This window comes from Lycorma delicatula, chromosome 1 (genome assembly GCF_047948215.1).
Source record: "Lycorma delicatula isolate Av1 chromosome 1, ASM4794821v1, whole genome shotgun sequence".
Taxonomy (NCBI): domain Eukaryota; kingdom Metazoa; phylum Arthropoda; class Insecta; order Hemiptera; family Fulgoridae; genus Lycorma; species Lycorma delicatula.
Genome location: NC_134455.1, coordinates 183,335,993 through 183,359,706, shown reverse-complemented (window position 1 = coordinate 183,359,706; position 23,714 = coordinate 183,335,993). Strand labels below are relative to the sequence as shown.

General features: G+C 30.1%; 1 protein-coding gene across 1 annotated transcript in view; it reads left to right on the top strand.

Moving 5' to 3' along the window:
* The first annotated feature begins 8,107 nt into the window (after positions 1-8,107).
* The window catches only part of LOC142326087 (medium-chain acyl-CoA ligase ACSF2, mitochondrial-like), a 57,707-nt gene continuing 42,100 nt past the window's right edge, over positions 8,108-23,714 (top strand). The window contains exon 1 of the mRNA XM_075368258.1: positions 8,108-8,249. Coding sequence (XP_075224373.1) covers positions 8,245-8,249 — 5 coding nt within the window. The 5' untranslated portion in view covers positions 8,108-8,244. The remainder of the gene's footprint in view (positions 8,250-23,714) is intronic.

The following is a 23,714-nucleotide window of genomic DNA, read 5'->3' as shown; positions in this document are numbered from 1 at the left end:
TGTTTTATTTCATATCACACGAGGTACGGTTTCATTTATCCGGCCATGTTAATTCGCAGAACACCAGGTATTGGATGGGGAGGAATCCTCACGAGAAATTCGAGCGTCCTTTTCACGATGAGAAAATTAGCGTTAGGTGTGCCTTTCTAGTAATCGTGTAATGGGACCGATATTTTTTTAACTAATTGTCAATATACAAGTTTACCTCATAATTTCCGAAGAATTGTATACGCAATTAACTGATAATGAAAAAGAATACAGCTTCTTCCAACAAGACGGAGCAACGTGTCACACATCAAACGTTTCAATGAATCGCGTTCATGCAGTTTTCACAAATGAACGAACTGTCACCAGAGGACGGTGACCTCCACGTTCACCAAAGTTGTCTATTTGCGATTTTTTTCCTTTGGGACTGCTTAAAGGAGAGAGCTTATGTATCTAATCCCCACGATATTGATAAACTGAAGGTGAACATTCAACGAGAGGTCTACGCAATTGACAACAACGTTTAGCGTTAGACGACTCTCAATATGATCAGTCGAGCACAAAAATGCACCGATGCCCAGGGTGGTCATTTTGAACATCTTTTGTAACAAACGTTACAAAACCCGTAACGTAACCACGTTACCCGTAACGTGGTTACGTTACGGGTTCGGTTTTATGTTGCTCACTCTGTATATAGGCAGCATTTCCTTCTTGGCTTTGCGTTCAGCATGTAACTGTCATCTTAAATCAGACATACAGTAGCATGTATACAGTCATTGACTAATGATACACTTATTAATGATTATTTATACACTATTTATTTTAAAAAGATCTTTTGCTTAAAACGTAATGGAATAAATTTTTATTTCAACTTACTAACATAAGATTTAATCATTCTTTATCTAAGGACGAGGAATTATCAGTGTGGAAATAGCTTTAATTCTCACAAAAGGGTTATGACCGTCCTCAAAAGTAATAGTTTTATTAACTTTCTGCTTCAAATTACTGAAGACTTTTTTTCATGGTTTCTAAATAAGCTTTAAATAAATCATTTACAAGATGGTAATAATTTCAGAAAATTATCAAAATCTAGTACAAAAATAGGAATTTCATAATACTTTCAATTTTTTTTTTTTTTTTGTTTCATCTATAAAATTGGAAATTTGGTATTTATTTTTTTTCTTTTAAAGTTATCAAGGTATAGAATTTTATAATTTATCTACTACAAATATTATTTTTGTACCTACTAAAAAATGCAAATAATATTTTAAAGCGAATTTAGAATAATACAAATTTAAAAGATCTTTTTAATTATTATTTTTTTAAATTAAATAATAGAGGAATATTTTATAGCAAAAAAAACACCAAATAGAAAACTATTATTGGGAAAATTCTATTATCCTAGCCTCATAAAAAAATTCCAAATTTCGTCAAATTTTATCATTAACAGTTAACTGCTACAAGATTTCTTGGTTTCCGCCTCCAGTGGCTACACAACGTTTTGGACAGAATATACATTGTTATGCGTTATTTACCTTCTGTAATATATTCAATTTTTTTTTTTTATAAAAAGGTAAAACACTAAAATAATAAAACTAAATAAGACTTAAAACTAATATAAATTATATAATACAAATTTAAAACTAAGTTAAAAAAGTGAAATAAAACTCAAAACTAATATCACAGATGGATTCTTTAAAATATAAAAGCTAAAATAATAGAAATACATTAAAATATATTCTGATACATCAGAAAGATACGTAAAAGAAAAATGCGAGTACCATAATTGTATTCATAGCCTTCTGAAGAAATTTTGTGAATACCATAGATGGTATACACCTTGGAATTTAGTGCCATAGATGGTACTTATAATATGGTACCTATAATTACTGTATATGCTACTTAAAAAATGTTTAAGATATCTGTTATTAATATTTTACATTACTGTTTCTATTTTTGTGCAATATATATTAAAAAGTTTTCTCAACTTTTTTTAACAATTAGGCTATTTATTTTAATTTTATTAATTTTACTTTTATTCTTTCACTCATGTTGTTACTTCCACTGGCTTTATTGAACATTTTACAATTTACATTGCATAATTTTTACGTCTTTACAGTTACAAAAGAAACGTGCTACATCAAATTTGACAAGTTTAATTTTTTATAATTTATTTTTCTTATTGCATTTTATAGTTTTATTATCTTTTATCGCTGAAGTGTTTATTTTATTTACAATAATACTTAAATACTGTTATTATTTAAATATCTTAATATTTATAAAAAATTATTTAACATTCTATGTATGAAAATAACATTGGCTTACTGCATAATGGAGGCATAGATACCATTTCCAATTTTTGTGAAAATTTATCTTTTACATATCCCTTTGTCAACATTTTCTGCTGTTTCTAAAAAAGACCTGTCTTAATTAGTAAGGATTATGTTAAAGCAACGCAGTAACTCTATGCTGGACATAAATAACCTACCGCTCTCATCATCCATTTGTAAGTTCACAAAAAAAAAATATTTAGAAAGGTAAGAAAAAATAGAAAAAATGAAATCAACTACATAAAACAAACAAGATATTGGTGCCTACTTAACTAACAGGAAAAAATTCACATTAATCACTCGAGTAGTATAATGACATACTTTTCGATAAATATCACTTACCACTTGTAAAACTTGCGTAAACTGTATGTTGTAAAAGAAAAGAACATGTTTTTTTAAAACATTTATTACCATATGTGATATTTGAGGCCTGCTGGTGGAATTAGGTGAGTACCACATATGATACTCATGGGAGTCAATCTGTTAAACCATATATTAAAAATGAGTTTTAGTGTGTGGACATACGAGTACAGTAACTTTCCGAAGATATACGAGGTCTGTAAAAAAGGTAATGAGACTAGTTTTTTCGGCAGCCAAAGTGGCAACACTGTAAAGTTACTAGTAAGCATTTGGTTATATGAACAGCTGATTTATATTAGATATTAATATTTGTAGTCTATTGTTGCCATGTGAGACGTAAATAAACTTTTCGTGAAACGAGTTCTTGTCGTACGTTACAAAAATAAGTGATACTAATTATGAGCAACGTTGTGCAATCAAGTTTTGTGTTAAACTCTGTGAGAATGCTACTGAAACTCTCTGTCACAAGCCCATGGTGGTTTAAAGCATTTTCAGATGGCCGGGAATCAGTTGCGGACGATGCACGCTCTGGAAGACCGTTAACGTCAGAAAGTGACGATAATGTTGAGCGAATCAAAGACTTGATACGGTACGACCGACGATTAACTGTCAGAATGATTGCAGAACAATTGAATTTGAACTGTTCTACAGTCCATAAAATTTTGACAAACGAATTGAACATGAAAAACGTTTGTGCAAAATTGGTCCCACAAAACCTCACAGTTGAACAGAAAAACAACACGGTGCAAGTGTACCGCGATCTTCTAGGACGAATTGAAACTGATCCTGATTTTCTAAAAAATGTTATTACTGGAGATCAATCTTTGATATTTGAGTAAGACTCAGAAACAAAACGCTAGGAATGGCACACTTCAAATTCACCACATCCCAAAAAATCAAAACCATGCTAATTTGTTTCTTCAATAGTAATGGCATTGTCCATACGGAGTTTTTGCCTAAAGAACAGACTATAAATCAATATGTTTATCGAGAGATACTTGAAAGACTATGGAAAAAGTTGCCCGCGTGAGATCAGTCATCCAAGACAACTGGATGCTACTCATGACAATGCACCTTGCCACACTGCACTCTTAATTAATGAGTTTTAGGCAAAGAAAAACATTCCTTTAGTTCCTCAACCACCTTATTCATCTGACTTGAGTCCCTGCGACTTTTTCCTGTTCCCGACTTTAAAAAAAACATCTCAAAGGACACTATTTTTGAACAGTAGAAAACATTTTTAAAAATGTAATCGACCACATTTTGTTTTCTACGTTAAAACACTGCTATGAAGAGTGGGAAAACCGTTTGAAGCGTTGCGTTGCTTCCCAAGGGAACAATTTTGAGAGTTCATGTATAATTGGATTGTAAATAAAAAGTTTTTCTGAACAAGTCTCTTTATTTTATTTACAGACCTCGTAGATCTCACTTATTTTTTATCAGATCAAGACTGATAAAAAAAGATTAGAACAAGATTTAGAAAGCGAATAACTCAATCAATTTGCAAGAATAATTAACTTTATTAACTTCATTGTAATTACTGTGTACTGCAACTTATCAATAGAGGATGAGGACGATTAAAAAATTTATTCCCATAACCTTTCTTGTAAAATATAAAATTATTATATTTTTTTGTTAATTAGTTATAACTAAAAAAATAATTTTATTCTAACTTCAGATTCCAGTTATAAATTTCAGTTAAGTATATTTTGATCATTTTGAAAATTTATACTTTAAATTCATATTCCCTTATTATCTTTTATTTTTACTTAATTTACCATGATTTTTATTGCAGATTTAACTTGGAATAAAGATTTAATCTTATCTAACCCTACTATTTACTGAATAGAAAGAGACTATGAACCGTTCTTCCATATCAATGAATATATTTCTATATATAATTTTTTTACCTCATCTTTTCAAAATTAAAGTTATTGCACTTAGGATTTTATTTTTATTTTTTTCAAGGGTTTCCAAATTTTAAATACGAAGATATCACAAAATACTACATGGATTTTCAGCTTTTATTATTGTTTTCTTTAGAATTTTCTATAAGTTAATTTAATAGTTTTCATATTTCTCTATGTTCGATTTTTACTTTTTTAAAGGTTGTAGTATGATAAGAAAAAATGTTTTAATTAGATAAAATAATTCATTAATGTATATTTATAATGTTAAGATTATCAACAACGGAGTCTGCAATATGACCCAGTGATCTGACTTTCTGAATCGTCTTAAATCTTTATATATATATATATATTTTACAAAAATAAGTGATATATATATCATATATATCACTGATATATCTATATATATATATATATATATACATAATACATGCTTATATGTTTAACTATTATTATTTTTTTATCCTTTATCTTAGTTTACGGTTAGCATATTACATCTTCAAAAAAAAGTTTTTTTCTACAAATTTAGTAAATGTTTTTCTCCTCTATTCCTACTTGGGCAATGTAATTTATTTCAAGTACGATAGTTATATATTTAATGTTTTATTTTTACTGATATACATCAATAATTATGTTATTAAGCGAGAGAGTGAATTTTTATAAAGGATCTTTCATTTTCAGTGCAAATAGTAGAATTTCAATAAAACAAAAGTATGTAAAATACCGATCAATTTTTTTTTTTTTTATTTTGAAGCTTTTAATATTACATTATCTTCGAATGACAAAGCCAGTATATGGGCTCCAAAGTTTGTTTGACAAACCCAAGTCTATCGACAAAACTTTGCTGACTCTTTCGCACAAATATCAATCTGAATTTCACTATTAACGCATCTAATATTTATTTTGAAGTCATCAATCGTAAACTATACGATTATATACGACGAAATATATGAACTTGTGATTTATAAATAATTTTTCAATCGTCATTTGTTTTCAATAGTTTATGACAAATCATCATGGACACTACACACCTCAACAACGTTTACATATCATAAAAATGTATTGTCAAAATATGGAGTCAGTTACAACTGCTTATTGTTCACTTTGCGATAATTATGGCGCACATAATTTTTCAAACAAAAGCATAATTCATCGGTTGGTTGAAAAGTTGGTAGAGAATTTTTCTCTACTTAATATTGAAACACCAATTCACAAAAGAAATTCAAGGAATCAAGAGAATATTGCCGCTGTAAGTGCAAGTGTTCGTGGGAATTTATCGGTTTCATATCAATAACAAAAACTGGGTCTTCCTTCAACAACATGGCAAATTCTGCGTCAAAGTCTTGGTTTACACCCATATAAGATTCAACTAACTCAAAAATTAAAGCCACGGAATCATTCTTTGTGTAGTTTGTTTGCTGACTGGTATTTAGAGCAGGTCGAAGTGGATCCAATTTTTCGTGAAAAAAAAAATCATCTTTTCAGGTGAGGTTCATTTTTGGCTTTCTAAACAAACAAATTTGCTATATTTGGGATGACTCCAATTCAAAAATGGTTCAACAGCGACCATTCCACCCGAAACGAAAATCACTATTTGGTGTGGATTATGGGCCGATGACATCATTAGACAATTCCTTTTTCGATAATGAGCAAAGTTCATTTTTTTCGATAAGGAGATGCTGTTTCAGTAAATGTTGAACGCTATCGAGTTGTTATTTGTGATTTTTTGTTTCCAAATTTGGGAAATTTTGATTTGAATGAAATGTGGTTTCAAGAGGATGGTGCCACATGCCATACAGCTGCTGAAACAATTCAGTTATTAATCAAAAGTTTGGCGATTCGATAATTTCACGAAATAGTAATGTCAATTGGCCACCAAGATCGTGTGATTTGATGCCCTTACTCTTCTTTCTCTGGAGTTATGTTAAGTCACAAGTATACAGAAACAAACCACTAACAATTGATGACTTCAAAGCAAATATTAAATGCGTTGTTAGTGAAATTCAGATTGATTTGTGCGAAATAGTCGGCAAAGTTTTGTTTATAGACTTGGCTTTGTCAAATAAACCTTGGAGCCCATATAATGGCATTGTCATTCGAAGTAATGTAATATTAAAATCTTCAAAATAAAAAAAAAATGATTGGTATTTTACATACTTTTGTTTTATTGCAATTCTACTCTTTGCTCTGAAAATGAAAGACCCTTTATAAAGATTCACTTTCTCGCTTAATAACATAATTATTGATGTATACTGTGTATTAGTAAAAATATAACTTAAAAATCTGACATCCATGTAACTGATGGTGGAAATGATGTATACAAACCCTTTAAAAAAAAGCTGACAACATGGTTATAGAACTTTCCCACCACGCGGCTATTTATAATTAAAATATAATTAATATATTAATGACATACTGAAAAGATTCCACTTTATGGAATTACAAGATAATAATATTGGCTTGAGGTTAAAACCGCAAGTTTCAAATATGGTATTACTAAAAAAAGCTTTTATTTCAACAAGTTTAAATATTAAAATCGTTTTCAACGCCCTTGAAAATGAATAAATTGATACTTCACATGACGAAATTTGTTACTTTTTCGGGCCCAAAATCCAAAACAGTTTGGATTTTTTACTTTTTCTTTACTGCAGTAATAAGCCCTCATTGAGAACTTTTCAACAATCTATCATAAGTGGTAGTTATTTTCATTGGTTGCAGATTTATAGTCAAATGAATTTTTAATTAATGAAATAAAGGTATATCGGTTCGAATCAGACTTCATCTCCTTTCTTTTTTTAACTTTGTTTTTAATTTAAATATATTGATTAATTAATAATTATTAACCCGTGATTATAAAAAAACCTTTCACAATAAATAATTCAGTAATAACAATAAAAAAAATGAAATAAAATCCGAAATTATTAGCGAAATAAAATTTTATGCACTTTTAAAAATGGGTATATATAATTTAATAGGTATTATTACATATTTGTATATAGATAGATAGATAGATCTGGTGAGATATCTGAATATTTAATATTAATTGAAAATTATAATTTAGAAATGTATTATTTCTGGATTTTCTAGTTTAATTTCTATTTAATGTTATTTAATTATGTGGAATTTCTGTCTAATTTTATCTATACTAAAGTTAACTACAGAGAGACTGAAAAATAGACCTTAACAAGTACAACATTTACACTGAGGCATACATGCCCGACCTTTAATAAATTGCAAAAAATTCTTATCTTTTAGTTCATTACGCCTCTGATATTATAATTTTTCTAATTTTTTTTTTTTTTACCTCCAGGACACCGTTAGGTACTACTTGAATCACCTTGAATAACATAATAAGTGATATTATCAGTTTCTTTCTTATGAGAATCAATGTAATTATGAACACTTAATTAAAATGTCGTTTATTTACCACGAGATTAATTGTATTAGGATTATTCATTTGGAATTTCCAAACAACAATCTGTAATATAGAGGAAGTTTGAAAATTATTTTCATTTAAGCTTTGCATTTTGAACGGCAGTGTTTGAAAACTGAGTAATAAAATATATATATATATATATATATTATATATATATATACATACGTACTCTTACATCTGCATTACTGCGCAAGACGACTGAAAAATTTCATTTCACTTCATAAAAATGTCGTAAGTATTATAATAAATTATAACTGTATATATTAAATCTATAACGTATTATACAATTCTTTATTAAAAACTTAAATCTCGAAGTTAGTATATTTAAATTTTTAGTTCCTTGTACGAATTAAAGTAAGTATTGTAATCGCGAAAATTTTGGTTTTCAGATTTCAACGAAAATATCCATTTTGACCATCCCTGAATCCATTTTGACTAGTTTCGGTGTGACGTCTGTACGTACGCTTGTACGTATGTACCTCGCATAACTCAAAAACGATTAGCCGTGGGATGTTGAAATCTTGGATTTAGGACTGTTGTAACATCTAGTTGTGCACCTCCGCTTTTTATTGCAATCGACTGCACCAAAAGTGTCCAGAAAAGCCCAAAATCAAAAAAAGATTTGGAATTTGGTCTTTCTCTTAACTGCAGTAATAAGCCCTCATTGAGAACATTTCACTGATATATCATAAATGGTACTTATTTTCATTGGTTCCAGAGTTGTAGCCAAATAAAATTTTAATTAATGAAATATTTGGATCTTACAAGGGGAAGGCACATGGTTCGAATCCGACTTCATCTTTTCTTTTTTAACTTTTATCTTTTTTTAATTTAAATATATTGATTTATTAATAATTATTAAAAAAAATTACAAGAAATAATAATTCAATAATAACAATAAATTAAAAAATATTAAAAATATCAGAAGTTATTAATGAAATAAAGTTCGATGTACTTTTCATTTAAAAAAAATATGTTTATTCAAATTTAATAGGCGTACAAGGAAGTCATGTGGTGTCCACATCAGATTTTTAATTTAACCATAACAATTGATTACTGACAAATTGTTCCAATAACCGATCTGTGTTTATAGTAACCTCCTACATGAAAATTTCTACTTTATTCGTAATAAATAAAAGATGAAATACATAACCAAAAATGCAAAATAACGAACACTACAAATATTTTTTTAGCATAGTAATTTTACGACATTATAATGGAAGTAATAAATTGTGATTCAAGTTAAATTAAAATGCATAATAACATGACTTTTTATGTAATATGTATGTTTTACGTGTAGCACGGGTGTTTTATATTGTGTTCACAGTATATTTAGTTAAGTTTTAATAATATTATTTTCACGTATTTATGAATACACAAGTAAGAAAATTGAAATACTAATGTATTTCTGTAGTTACCAACGCATTTGTAAAAAAGTTCATTAATAATCGATTGCCTGCTGCCTTTTAATAGAGGATTATTAATAAGCCTCTCATTTCCACTGAAAACTTTCAGCTTTTTGTTAAAGCTCGCCTTAGTTCTTCATTTTTTTTATCTGTAGAAGAAATTCTTCATAAATACTTCCGTTGCCGTCTGCTTGCGTTACTTTCAATATAGAACTGATTGCTTCATAAACATCTTCCTCATTGAGTACGACCGGTGAATTTAAAAATATTTTACGATAAAAAACTGACCGTACAGTTACAAAAAAAAAAGAAAAGAAAACTACAATAGAATAAGAAAAACAAATGTTTATTTAGAATACTCAAAATCAGTTTCGTAATGAAAAGTAAATAAATCGATATATTACGGAATACGCAGTCGGGGAAGAAAGATAAGGCACTAAAGTAAAATTTCAAAAAAATTATTTACGCTCTAGCAACTTACGTATTATTACTGTAACTCGGGCGGTAATACTTCCGTTCTATTATTGCTGCACTATATGCTACAGCAGTATTTTTTTGTAATTTTCAAATAATACTCAATATTTCGTATTCTTCTTAACAGTATTAGAGGATTATTTTAATTATTTTTACTGTACTTTTGCCGGCTACGCCGATGAAGTTATGGTTTCCAAAGTAAGATTTAATCATCGAAATTCCCAAATCGCGAAAAAATATTTGATTTTAAGGATTTCCTTATTGAGTGAGGAAATCTTAGGAAAATTTTTATAAAAATAAGTGATCCCTAACAAAAAAAAAATTAATGTAAAAGAAAATTGTTAAAAAATATTGAAAACTAATAACCTATGAAACTTATGAAATAAGTTATTAAATTGATAACTTATGTAAGTAATGAAGAAAATTGCTTCTCATTTTGGATTTGGAATATAATATAGGCAACAAACCTACTTTATTCTAAATAGCCCTTTAAGTAGTTAAAAGAGAAACAAAAAAACTTTTTTAAAAAAATTAAAAGAATTAGAACCAAAACAAAATACTCTCGTATATATAAAATGTCAAATTTTTATGTTTATTACTCTACCTTTCGGAAAAAGTTACGAGATAGTTTCACTTTAAGAAGCGAGAAGGTAGGGGATACGGGAATGGAACACAAATTTTTAATGGCATTACCATTATTTAACAATTCATTTTAAAGCCCTCATCAATATGAGAAAAGCAGTGCAAAGAACAACTTTTTACAATTTTACAATCTAAAATAACGAATGGATATTTTAATCATTGTTCTAATTAAGTTAATGTAATACAGAAAAAAAAGCGATCGAATTAATTTAAAAGCATGGTAAGTTAAATAAATCGAAGTAAAAATTGAACTCAAATATCATGAAATCAAATTAAAGCTAAATGCACATTAAATCAACTGTAATCCGTTGATTAATCAGCAGTTAAACAATTGTTTAATAAACATATATTTTTTACTTTCCTGGCATCATAGCTGTACTGCAAGAAAGAATTTATATTAATTAGTAAAAAAATCGGGTAAGGAGTTTTTGCATTTCTTGACGTTTCATGATCCAGGGACACCAAAAAACAAAAAAAGGGGGAGGTAAAATTCGTAGGTCACACGTGTGTTGGCGTGTTTGAAGTTAATAGCTTTTGACTGGATAAATCGATTTTTGATGAAATTTGTCACAGATACTTTTGTACATGGGGAAATTTGTTGGATAAAGTTTGGGTTAATATCTTCTGGGAGTTGGGTTGATAGTTTCTTTGGGGTCAATTTTCTCAAAATTTTCCAAATATAACCCCACTTTAAATTAAGCTCAGTACATGTGTACAGAGTCATTACCATTTTAAAAAAAAAAATTGGCCCTGAATTCTCCTTCTCCAAAAATCTAAAAAGCTATAATTTTTATTGCATCTTTTAACCGATTTTTTTGTCTTCCTAAGCATATTAGTAGTATAAGTGGCCCAGAAAGTACTTTGAGGAAAATATCAGTGGGCAGAAAGCCGATCAAAGTTTAAAAATATCTATTTTTGTAATTTTTAAATTTTTTTTTAGTTTATTTAAACTTCTGATAGTAATTTTAAAATAAAATATTATAATTCAACCCCACCCCGCAAAAAAAGAAATTTACATAACTTTTTATTGGTTGGATATTTTGCAGTGGAATTTTTGTTAGTTTCTTCCATTTAACATAGTAACCATAGACAAATCATAAAATTTCCTTCGGAAGTGTTTTGGAGATTGGGAACGGAAAAAAAAAATCAATTTTTTTTTTTTAAACTTTTTTCACGTATTATTATTTTTTCATTACGTAAGAATATATAACCAATGCTACATACAACAACATTGTTGTCAGTTTTTTTAATACTAAGTTTAAATGTTGCTGGTAAAAGCTAACTGAACCAAGGGATTCTTTTACCATCCCAATAGGTTTAAATTAGGATATCATTAAGCCCCATTTATCTGAAACAAGAGAAAAGTAGTCTTGCAGTTTATTTTATTCTTAATCCAAAATTAAAGTAAATTATAAGTAAAACCAAATCATCTCTTTGCACCATACCTACAAATGAATAAATACTTAAAGGGATTTTTGCTGTTCCAGAAAGAAACATCGAAGAGAATTGTTTCTTACATTATTTTTCTCGTCATGATGAAAGCTTTAAAATTATCTGCTACATAATAGATATTGCCTCTTAAGCAATTTGAATTAATCTCTCTTATGCAGATCCAAAAACAGTGAAATATTTCATTGTTATTTCCAAAAGTTAGAATGGTTTACCCATAAACTCTCCTGAATATTTCAAGTCTCTATATGAATGAGGGGGCTTGAGTGCTCAGTGAAACAAAGTAGCTGGACTGAAGGTGCAACCATATTGAAGAGGTATCCAATGAGAGCCAGCATAAGGAACGATTCCTGAAAGTAGGAAGCAGCTCTTTCAGTAGTTTCAGTTAGTTCAGGAGGACTTAAACGGCCATATCAACATCACTCAATCTTCTGAGTACTGCGCAGCTGAAAGCAATGGAAAACCAAGGGGGGTGTCTTTTTCCAAGAAAATGTAGCTCTCTGCATTTTCATGTAACAAAGACTGGAGGTGCCTTCATTGGTAAAGTATTCCGGAGGTAAACTAGTCCCTCGTTCGGGTCTACAGGTGGGAACTACTAAGGAAGTGGTACTCCAAAAAATAACATTCTCAGTCAAAGGGTGGAATGTTAGACATTTAAAAATTTGATGTGTACAACACATGATTTCCTTATACGCCTATTAAATTAAATTTATACATTTTTTTTAAATTAAAAGTACATAAAATTTTATTTAATTAAAAACTTCTGATATTTTTTCATATTTTTTTTTTTTTTTGTTATTGAATTATTATTCAAAGTATTTTTTTTTTTTAAATGAGAGGTTAATAATTATTAATTAATCAATTTATTTAAAATTAAAAAAAAAAGATGAAGTATGATTCAAACTGATGTACCTTCCTCTAAGATCCAAATATTTCATTAATTAAATTTTTATTTGGCTATAAGTCTGGAACAAATGAAAATAAGTACCACATATGACACATCGTTGAAAAGCTCTCAATGAAAGCTTATTACTGCAGTTAAGCAAAACTCCAAAATCCAATTTTTTTGGATTTTCGGCTTATTGGACAATTTTGGTTCAGTCAATTGCAATCAAAAGGGGAGGTGCACAGGTACACAACTAGATGTTACTACAGTCCTAAATCCAAAATTTCAACATCCTACAGTTAATCGTTTTTGAGTTGTGTGAGATACAAACGTACGTACATACCTACATACGCATGTACAGACGTCATGCTAAAACTAGTCATAATGGATTCAGGGATGGTCAAAACGGATATTTCCATTCAAATCTGGAAGCTGAAATTTTTCGCAATCACAATACTTACTTTACTTCGTACAAGGAAGCAAAAAGGTTGGTAGGTTAGAAAATTTAGAGGGAAATGAATAGAAAAAGAAATGGATATTTAAAAGTAGATGTAGTAGGAATTAGTGAGGTTCGGTGGGAAGAGGAAAATGACTTTTGGTCAGGTGATTTTAAAATAACTAACTCAGCGTCAAATAAAAGGTATCCAGGGTAGGTTTCATAATGAACAAGAAGATAGAGAACAGAATAGAGTATTTCAAAAAGTTTAGCGATAGAATCATTATAATAAAGATAAAATCAAAACCTAAGCCGACAATGATTATTAACATCTATATACCTACTAATGCACATGATAATGATGTTGAGGTAGAGTCTGTATAAGAAGAAATTGATGAAGCAATTAAACACATAAAAGGGAATGAAACTTTAATAATAGTTGGGGATCGGAGTGCAAGCATCGGAAAAGGCAAGGAGGGAAATATTGTGGTGAATACAGGCTGGGCAAAAGGAATGACATAGGAGAAAGACTTATTGAGTTTTGCATGAAGTATAATTTAGTAATTTCCAACACCCAGTTTAAAAATCATAATAGAAGATTATACATATGGAAATGGCCACATGTTCCTGTCAGATAGATTATATCGTGGTTAAGCAAAGATTTAGAAATCAACTCGTCAACTGCAAAGCATATCCAGGAGCAGACTTGATAGTGACCATATTTTAGTGATAATGAAATGGAGATTGGGGTTTAAATACCTGAAGAAAAGTTTTCAGATGAATTGGTGGAATTTAGAGAGGCTTGAGGAAGGAGAGAGGTAAAGAAAATTTTTGAGGAGGACATCGCAAGAGGTCTGAGTAAAAACGATAAGGAAGAAAGTATAGAAGAATGGGAGAATGTTAAAAAGGAAATTCTTAAATCAGCAGAAGCAAACATGGGCATAAAAAAGAGAACTGGTAGGAAACCTTGGATATCAGAGGATATATTGCAGCTGATGGATGAAAATAGAAAGTATAAGAATGCTACTGATGAAAAAGGTAAAAGGAACTATCGACAATAAAGAAATACTATAAACAGGAAGTACAAATTAGCGAAAGAAGAATAAATGAAAGAAAAGTGTTCAGAAGTAGAAAGAGAAATGATTATTCGTAAAATAGATGGAGCATACAGGAATGTTAAGGAGAATTTTGTGATACATAAATTAAAATCTAATAATGTGTTAAATAAACATAGTACACAGATTTATAATACAAAGGAAAAGGTCGATAAATGGGTGGAATATATTAAAGAGTTATACGGAGAAATGAATTAGAAACTGGTGTTATAGAGGAAGAAAAGGAAGTTGAAAAGGATGAAAAGGGAGTTACAATACTGAGATCTGAATTTAATAGAGATTTAGATTTATTTTGCAGAATTACTGTGCAGTACAAATGAGGAAGCAATAGATAGATTATATGAACTGGTGTGTAATATTTACAAAAATATTTCTTTTTGAAGTTCTGTAAGACTTCAAAAAGAGTGTTTATGGTCATGATACAAAGAAAGCAGGAGTAGATAAATGTGAAGAATACAGAACAATCAGCTTAACTACTCACACATGAAAAATCTTAACTAGAATTCTGTACAGAAGAATTGAGAGGAGAATGAAAGAAGTGTTCAAAGAAGACCAATTTGGTTTCAGGAAAAGTATAGGGAAAAGGAAAGCAATTTTAGCGCTCAGATTAATAGTAAAAGGAAGATTAAAGAAAAGCAAACAAACATCCATTGCACTTATAGACTTAGAAAAATGATTTGACAACATACTGAATTAAATTAAGCATTTTAAAAAATCTAGGTTTCAAGTATAGAGATAGAAGAACAATTGCTAATATTTACAGGAACCAAACCGCAACAGTAATGATTAAAAAACTCATAATGAAAAAGGGAGTCTGACAAGAATGTTCCCAATCCCTGTTATTTTTTTAATCTTTACATAGAACTAGCAGTTAATGATATTAGAGAACAATTTAGATCCAGAGTAACAATGCAAGGTGAAAATATAAAGACGGTACGATTTGCTGATGATATAGTAATTTCAGCTGAGAGTAAAAAAGATTTAGAAAAGCAATGAATGACATGGATGAAGTCCCACACAAAAACTACTACATGAAAATAAACAAGAACAAAAAAGTAATGAAATGTAGTAAAAATAATGTAGGTGGACCACTGAATATAAAAATAGGAAGAGAAAAGAATATGGAGGTAGAAGAATCTTGTTATTTAGAAAGTAGAATTACTAAAATTGAACAAAGCAGGATCAGTATAAAATGCTGAATAGCACAAGTGAAACAAGCTTTCAGTTAGAAATAGAATTTGCTTACATCAAAAATTAATTTAAACTGTAAGGAAAACATATTTGAAAGCATATGTTTGGAGCATAGCTTTATATGGAAGTGAAATTTGAACTATCAGAGTATCTGAGAAGAAAAGATCAGAATCTTTTGAAATGTGGTGCTGTAGGAGAATGTTAAAAATCAGATGGCTGGATAAAGAAAAATGAAGAAGCGTTGTGGCAAATTGATGAAAAAAGAAGCTTTTGGAAAAGTATAGTTAAAAGAAGAGACAGACTTAGGCCACATAATAAGGCATCCGGAAATAGTCGCTTTGATATTGGAGGGATAGGTAAATGGGAAAAATTGTGTAGGCCGGCAACGTTTGGAATGTGTAAAACAAATTGTTAGGGATGTAGGATGTATGGGGTATAACAAAATGAAAAGATTGGCACTAGATAGGGGCAGTTATTGAAAATTTCACAGCAGTTTGAGAGCTGATTTGGAACATTAGTATAACCAAAAGAAATGTTCCCTTAACATGTCTGAAAACGCTATTTTCGAGTTAATGCTAACTAAATATTTTACTCTGATATCTGCTCCAAAGATAAAATTAATGAATTCATTAAAACACCAAATTCCATTCTGAAAATATAAATTTTTCTTTAAAAATACACAAAGTGGTGGAAAGACAGATAAAAAGCACTTCAGGACCTATGTTTATAAGAATTTTTTTTTCTTGTACTGATATTTGGAATAGCTATCAACATACTGGACTATCTTTTTCATATACTGTTCATAAATACTTACTTATTTATGCAGTTCTGTAAAGAAAAATCTTTTCATTTTATTTAAGTAAACTGGTAGCTTTAAAATATCCTGGAATTTAATCAAAATGACAGAAGGCCCTTTCTCGTACATCAAACTATTGTGCTAAGTTACATTAGAATAGTAAAAATTAAGACTGAAGATGATCTAAGGATTAAAAAATATTTATAAATCAGTAAGTTCTGTTTTACTACCGTATTAGGTATTTAGAATAATATTGATACTGTTAAAAAAAGCCATTGGATAGTATGTTTGAATGATCAATGTAAATTATAATAATGTGATTAAATTACTTATTACAAAATTGTACGTTCTTTTTTTTGTAAATTGCACCAATTTAGAAAGAAGTGTATTTCTAATTCATACATTATCATCAGTTAAGATGAAATATTATGTTTATAATGAAGAATATTTTCCAGATTTATTTAATTTCTCCACCAAGGTTTCATACCTTTGTGCTGCCTGGTTCTAATAACTGTGCCTAAGTGCAACTTTCATTATTGAGAATTTATGCCGCTGGATCATTAATATCTTTAAATAAAGTCCTTGTTAGTCTAATCAATATATATTTAATTTATAACACATTTAGATACATTTTCACTTATTTAAATATTATTATATCATTAATAAACTATCTCACATTGTTAAATTTAAAATGGTGTAAGTGTACAATATTAATTTTTAAAGGGTATTACAATTAATGTATTTATATTTAGTTTCACATTTTAAGTTACGTCCTTTACTAATTTTTTTTTTTAACCTCTAGGATCACCATTAGGTACTGCTTCAGAGGATGAGTTGGATGACAATGTAGCATGTGAAAATGCCATGCCTGACCGGGGTTTGAACCCAGGACCTCCAAATGAAAGACCGAGATACTACCACTCTCCTTTCATGCAGAGGTCCCAGGTTCGAACCCCAGTCAGGCATGGCATTTTCACACACTACATTGTCATCCATCATCCTCTGAAGCAATACCTAACAGTGATCCCAGAGGTTAAACCAAAAATAAAAAAATAAAAAATCCTTTACTAATTGATTTAGACTAACAATATTATTAGAAAGAAAAAATATATAATATAAAACAGCTGTTGAACTCAACTAGAATAACAAATTTATATGCTTTACATAATTAAGAAGAAAAGAGTTACATAGTTTATTTACCATTAATAAGGAGAACATGAAACTGAACACTGCCTTCTTTCTTTGGAGTAATTTTTAGTATATCTTTTATATTTCTGTGTACTTTTTATGTTAGTGCCACAAGTAACCAAATGGCAAAATTATGGTTATTTATTGTTACACAACAGCTGATATGAACTAATAAATTAAAATATTTCTGATGCATGGTTTCATACCATTACTTCATAGAAAAATAATTTTTATGTTAAAATAAAGCATAAATTAATTACCTGTACCGTATTATCAGACAATGTATCTTTTATTTACAATGTTTTACTTTGTAAAGCTGCACCAACCATGATTTTTCCATGGTTTCCATTGTTCCTTCAGACAAATGCTGGTGCAGTTCATTGTTATTATCTATGAATTAACTAATCAAAATTTCCTGATTATATTTATGTAACATTTTATATGTTATGATATTAATAAATTATTTATTTATTATTTTTATCAATTTGAAGGCGATCAGTAATCTTCCATTTTGAATGTTGCATTGAAATAATTTTTTTTCAAAATTTTAATTTTAATTGGATAATACATATTTGGATAATCTGATTTTTTTTCATTCTTCCCATGGAAATCCAGTTTGTCATTGTTTATGGAAAGTGGTGGCCATTTATGAAATTACTAGATATGCAAACTATAAGCATCCTTTAATTCTGCAACTACAATTTGTTGTAATCAAGAAGGTTGAATAGCTGTAAAAATAATATTAATTTTTTTATTAAGCCTAGAAATACCTGGGATAAGTTGAAAATTTTCTTACTTCACAATTAGAAAATAGATTTAGAATTTTAAAAATCATTTATGAAAATCTTTCTCAATTTATCAGATCTGAAATTATTAATTACTACTAAATAAATAGAATAATAAAATGTAATGTTCAAAATTCTCATAAAATTCACATTCTTTCGTATATTATGAAACATAACTTATTAATTTCATCAAAATGTATAACATTAAATTTATTTTTTTTTATTATTTAATAACATAATTTGTATCTATAAAGTGACTTGTCCTGCCTGACTGACTGATTCATCAATGCCCAACAAAAATACTTAGGATAAATTGACGAAAATTTGTATACGTGTTCTTACGATGTAGTGTACACTAAAAAAGGATTTTTTGAAATTCCGAGTTTAAAGAGTTAAAATGGAGTAACAATGAGATTTACTATTTGTGTTTAATTTCTCGGTAACAAATGAATATCAACTTGATTATTAATGTGTGCAATCTTCTTGTGAACATCTAGAATCCAGTGTTTAGAAATTCGAAATTCGATCTTGAAAGGAGTGAAGAAAGGTAAAAATGTTTGAAAATGATTGCAAATTTTTCTCCTTTCCGACTATTTTAAACGAGATATTCACTAGATGCGGGCTTGAAAAACTCTTTTCAACTTTTTTTGAATTTTAATATTTTAAGAGATAAAAAAATATAAATTATTTTTAACAATTCTGCCAGTCTTTTATGATGCTACCGCTATTGAATCAATGTTTATGAGATTTGATAATTTATTTTTGTAATTTTGATCATATATTTCGTAAGAAGCCGCAACGGTAAATCTAAAAACCAACTAGCGGGTCCTACACCGACCAAACTGTTGCTTGGAAGAAATTGCAATACACTTATAGTTTTAAAATTGAACAGGCTTTAATTTTTATTTATTCTTATTAACTAAGCATGACTTAAATGAATACAGGAGGGTCTAGGGGGCTGGGCTCCCTGACTAGATGGAAAGGGTGAGGAAGCAACCCCTGTCCAGCTAAACATCCGCTAACCGCGAAGGATACGTCAGTTTTATAATAAATATTTAATCTCATGCACTCATTCATAACCTTCAACATATTACAATTTTTTATGTTGTAATTAATATAATTTACACGTGAGAGATTTTTATTGATATTTCATTGTGTAGCACTGAAATTAATTATATACATATAACACAATCTTCTTGGGAAAAAAGTATTTTAAAAAATCCTTATTTAATTTATTAACATCTCGTACAATAATAATTTGAACTTTTAAATAATTATAAGAAGATAAAATTAATATTTTTTATGCTTTTAATTTTCAGTCATTGTATAAATGCATTAATAAAAATAATAATAATAATAAAAAGTAATAGTTTTAAAAAAGAATTATACGTTAATTGCAATTTTCTTGTTTTCTTTGAAAAACTGTTTAATACGAAACAGTTGTTACAGCTGCATGTTTACATTTTAATTATTTTTTTGATTGGTTACACGTATTAGTAACCACATAGAGAAACATAATTAAAATACATTATAATAATTTCACTGTACTTCAAGATATGAGGTAAGTAGATCATAAATATAAATCATATCACAAATTTTAGATTATGATAATTTATATTAATATTTATAGAGTAATAAAATAGCACTTAGCAATTACAGGTCTTTATCTCCTACGATCATCTTCAGTTTTATTTTTTGATGGTATCTTAAAAAATTTTAATTATAATTTATTTTGACGATCACTGTAGTGAGATATGGCAAATCAGTCCAACATAAAACATTCTGAATTCAAATCCTGATGAGACTACATTTTTCATCCTAAGAGTTTAATTATTAGTTACAAAAATGAAAAGATTAACACCAAAAATTGAGCGTCGATAAGAAAGATGGATTAGAAATCGAATCCATCTTTCTTTATAAAACTGAAGTAAATATAAATAAAAATATTTGATTTTTACTTATTAGATTTAATTTTAAATAAATATTATTACTGAATAATAATCGATATTATTACTGAATAATAATCGATATTATTATTTATAATAAAAAATTATTATTATTATTGTTGTTTTTTTTTCTTTCCGTAGCGGAGGAAAAAGCTCTGCCAGCTACCGTCAGGCCCGCACTGACGGCAGTGCGGGGCACTCACCCGCTAAAAAACCTCCCCTTCTACCATGCAGGTTTTCATAATGGTTTTCTTTTCAATTGATTTCTTTGATTGACGAGAAGAAAAATGCCCATCGCAAATAAAAGAAATCAGAATCAACCTAAGATTTTCTCAAAATTCTGGGTACATTTGAGCCGGTTCTATAATGAATACGATTTGTGGCAATTTATAAACGTACTGTATACCTTACTGATGCCGGCAGTTCTCATACGGGCACCTCTGGTATGGGTATTTATCTGAATTCAGATGCGGCTTCAGGTACTTCAATTTGCAGCATAGAATCATCTCTTTTGTCAATTGATTATTTTTACCCGTTTGTAAGGCCGGTACCACGTAAAGAGTTCTTTTCTCTCTCGAAGTGGTTTACAAGGTCCACGTTTTAGTATCATTCTACGTCACTGCCTACCATTAGTGTGTGTCTGAGGTACGAAATCCTATCGATCAACAGTTTCTTGTTCGACTGCAGCATCTTATTTAATGCCTCTAATTTCTAAGAGACGGTTGGGGATACGGTATTTTACAAATGATTTTGGTAATCATTAATTGGGTTTGGTGTTCGGCAACGGTAGTTACGATAGATTCGGCATTGTTATTAGTTCTGATTATCACCAAATCCTCTTTCAGCTTGAATATGACCTTGAAGTCTTTCTTCCGACGGAGTGTTTTGCTCTTTAAGACATTGAGAGGGTTGGCATCCCCATGACCCTAGCCTAAGGAAAATTTATACACATAGACACCACGATTTTGACCGTGTTACACCGTACACAAACACTATACCAAGTATACTACTCAAATTACAACATATACAATGACACAGCAACTCAATGTCTCACTCTGTTCCCTCATTTAATTACACTCGGTAGTGTTGAACACCTTACAAACTTCAACTGTAACCCTGGGTGGAAACTATCGACTCGATGGGTGGATGGCTCTATATAGTGAGTCTCAAACATGCCATCTAGGCACCAGGATGAATTCAGTTGTATGCAGCCACAGATCCTGTACGCGAACACTCTGCTAGAGTGGTCTGTTGAATCGCCGGTTCTCGTGGGAACAGAATTTCTTTTTCAAATAATAATATTTCAGTGGTTTTTTTATCGGCTTGAAAAACTAACAAACCCGGTAGTCTGAAGAGACTTCGACCGATTCTGTCAGCCGAAGATTTGCCTAATGGTAAAGAAGCGGGAAACTTAATACACAGGTTAAATTTCCTTATAAGGTTTCTTGTAGTGAGATACAATGAGGAAGATAAATTCTTTGCTAAGGTTCCGTTCTTCTTGATAAATAAGTACGTCATAAGAGCCTGTGGGTCTCCGAAAGCTTAGGAGTGGCACCCTGCTGATTGAAGTATACAGTGAAAAGCGATATCGAAACCTCCTAGCCCTTAAGAATGTAGGGAAAGACGGAGTGATAGTGGAGACCCATAAGACGCTAAATTTCAGCAAGGAAGTAATCTTTTGCTGTGACTTGGCTGACGTTGAGTTACGTGAAATATCAGACGAGCTATCACTGCAGTCAGTCACTTCTACGTGGAGGATTATGAGGAGGGAGAGAAATTATTGCTGTGCCAACCAACTAATATTTTCTCCTCCAATTGTTCCTGACCGAAAAGAACTGACTTCTCTGTCCGTGTGTGACCTTATATACTGTCGCGTGTTCGCGACTCAATCAGGATATTGAGAGACTAACAATTAAAAATGTTATGTAATTACAATTTATTGATTTAAGAACATAAAAAAAATTAAGACAAACCAATAATAATAATAACAACAGTAATAATAATAATAATTATTATTATTATTATTATTAAAAAAAGCTCATGTTGTTTCAGTACCAAAGAAAAATAAAAATTTAACAGATCCCAATAGCTACCGTCCTATTTCCTTGACGTGTTCTATGGGAAAAATACTGGAAAAAATGATTAATAATCGACTCGTCTGGGTTTTAGAAAAAGAAAACCTGATATCACCATATCAAGCAGGTTTTCGACAGTACCATTCCACCACTGATCAAATGATCAACTTAGAGAATATTATATATAACAGCTTTATTAAAAGGAAACATTGTGTCGGAGTCTTCTTTGATCTTCAGAAGGCTTTCGATATGACCTGGCGTTATGGAGTAATACTCCAGATATATGACTGGGGCATTCGTGGCAATCTGCCAGTACTGCTCAGAAACTATATGAATGACCGTACCTTCCAAGTACGCGTCAACAATGAATACTCATCTGAAAGAATCTTGGAAAATGGCATACCGCAGGGTTCGCCGTTGAGCGGTACCTTGATTACCATCGCCATTAACAAATTGATGTTAGCCATTCCAGTAGAAATCAGCAAAAGCGTCTATGTTGATGATTTGGCAATTGTGTATGCCAGCAACAAGACTGCTATGGTGAAGTACAAATTGCAACGAGCGATCAACGCTCTAAATGAAGTTGCAAGGAATAACGGATTCCAATTCTCACCAGAAAAAACGTGCTGTGTTCACTTTTGTAGGAAGAGAATTCCTCATCAAAGTCCTGCGTTGACAATTGGTGATAATCCAATACAATATAAAGACAACGTAAGATATTTAGGACTAGTATTGGATAAATCCCTTACATGGGGATTACATATACAAGACTTGAGTGATAGATGGAAAAGAGCCCTAAACATTATAAAATGTTTATCGAACTTAATTTGGGGCTCAGACAAAGGGACATTATTGAGATTGTATAAAGCATTGGTTCAATCTAAACTAGACTACGGATGTATCGTATATTCATCCGCTAGAAAGTCGCACTTAAGAAAGTTAGACGTAGTTCATAATAGCGGAATAAGATATGCAACAGGCGCTTTCCGCACAAGCCCGGCGGCTAGTCTGATGTCTGAAGCCGGAATAATGCCACTACATTATAGAATGCCTTTTGTTAAGATATGCAGCAAATGTATGGGCTTTCTCTGCTAATATAAATAATAAATTGTTTACGAATCATCCTATGGCTGCAGTATATGAACATCGTGCTACCTATTCCAGACCAGCCGGAATTAGGTACCACGAATTAAGAAGAAAATACGAAATTGCTATACCAGAGACACTAGCAATTTCTACTAGAGAAATACCGCCATGGCTCTTGCCAGCGGTAAATACAAGTTTGGTTCTCTCTCAAGGAGAATTAA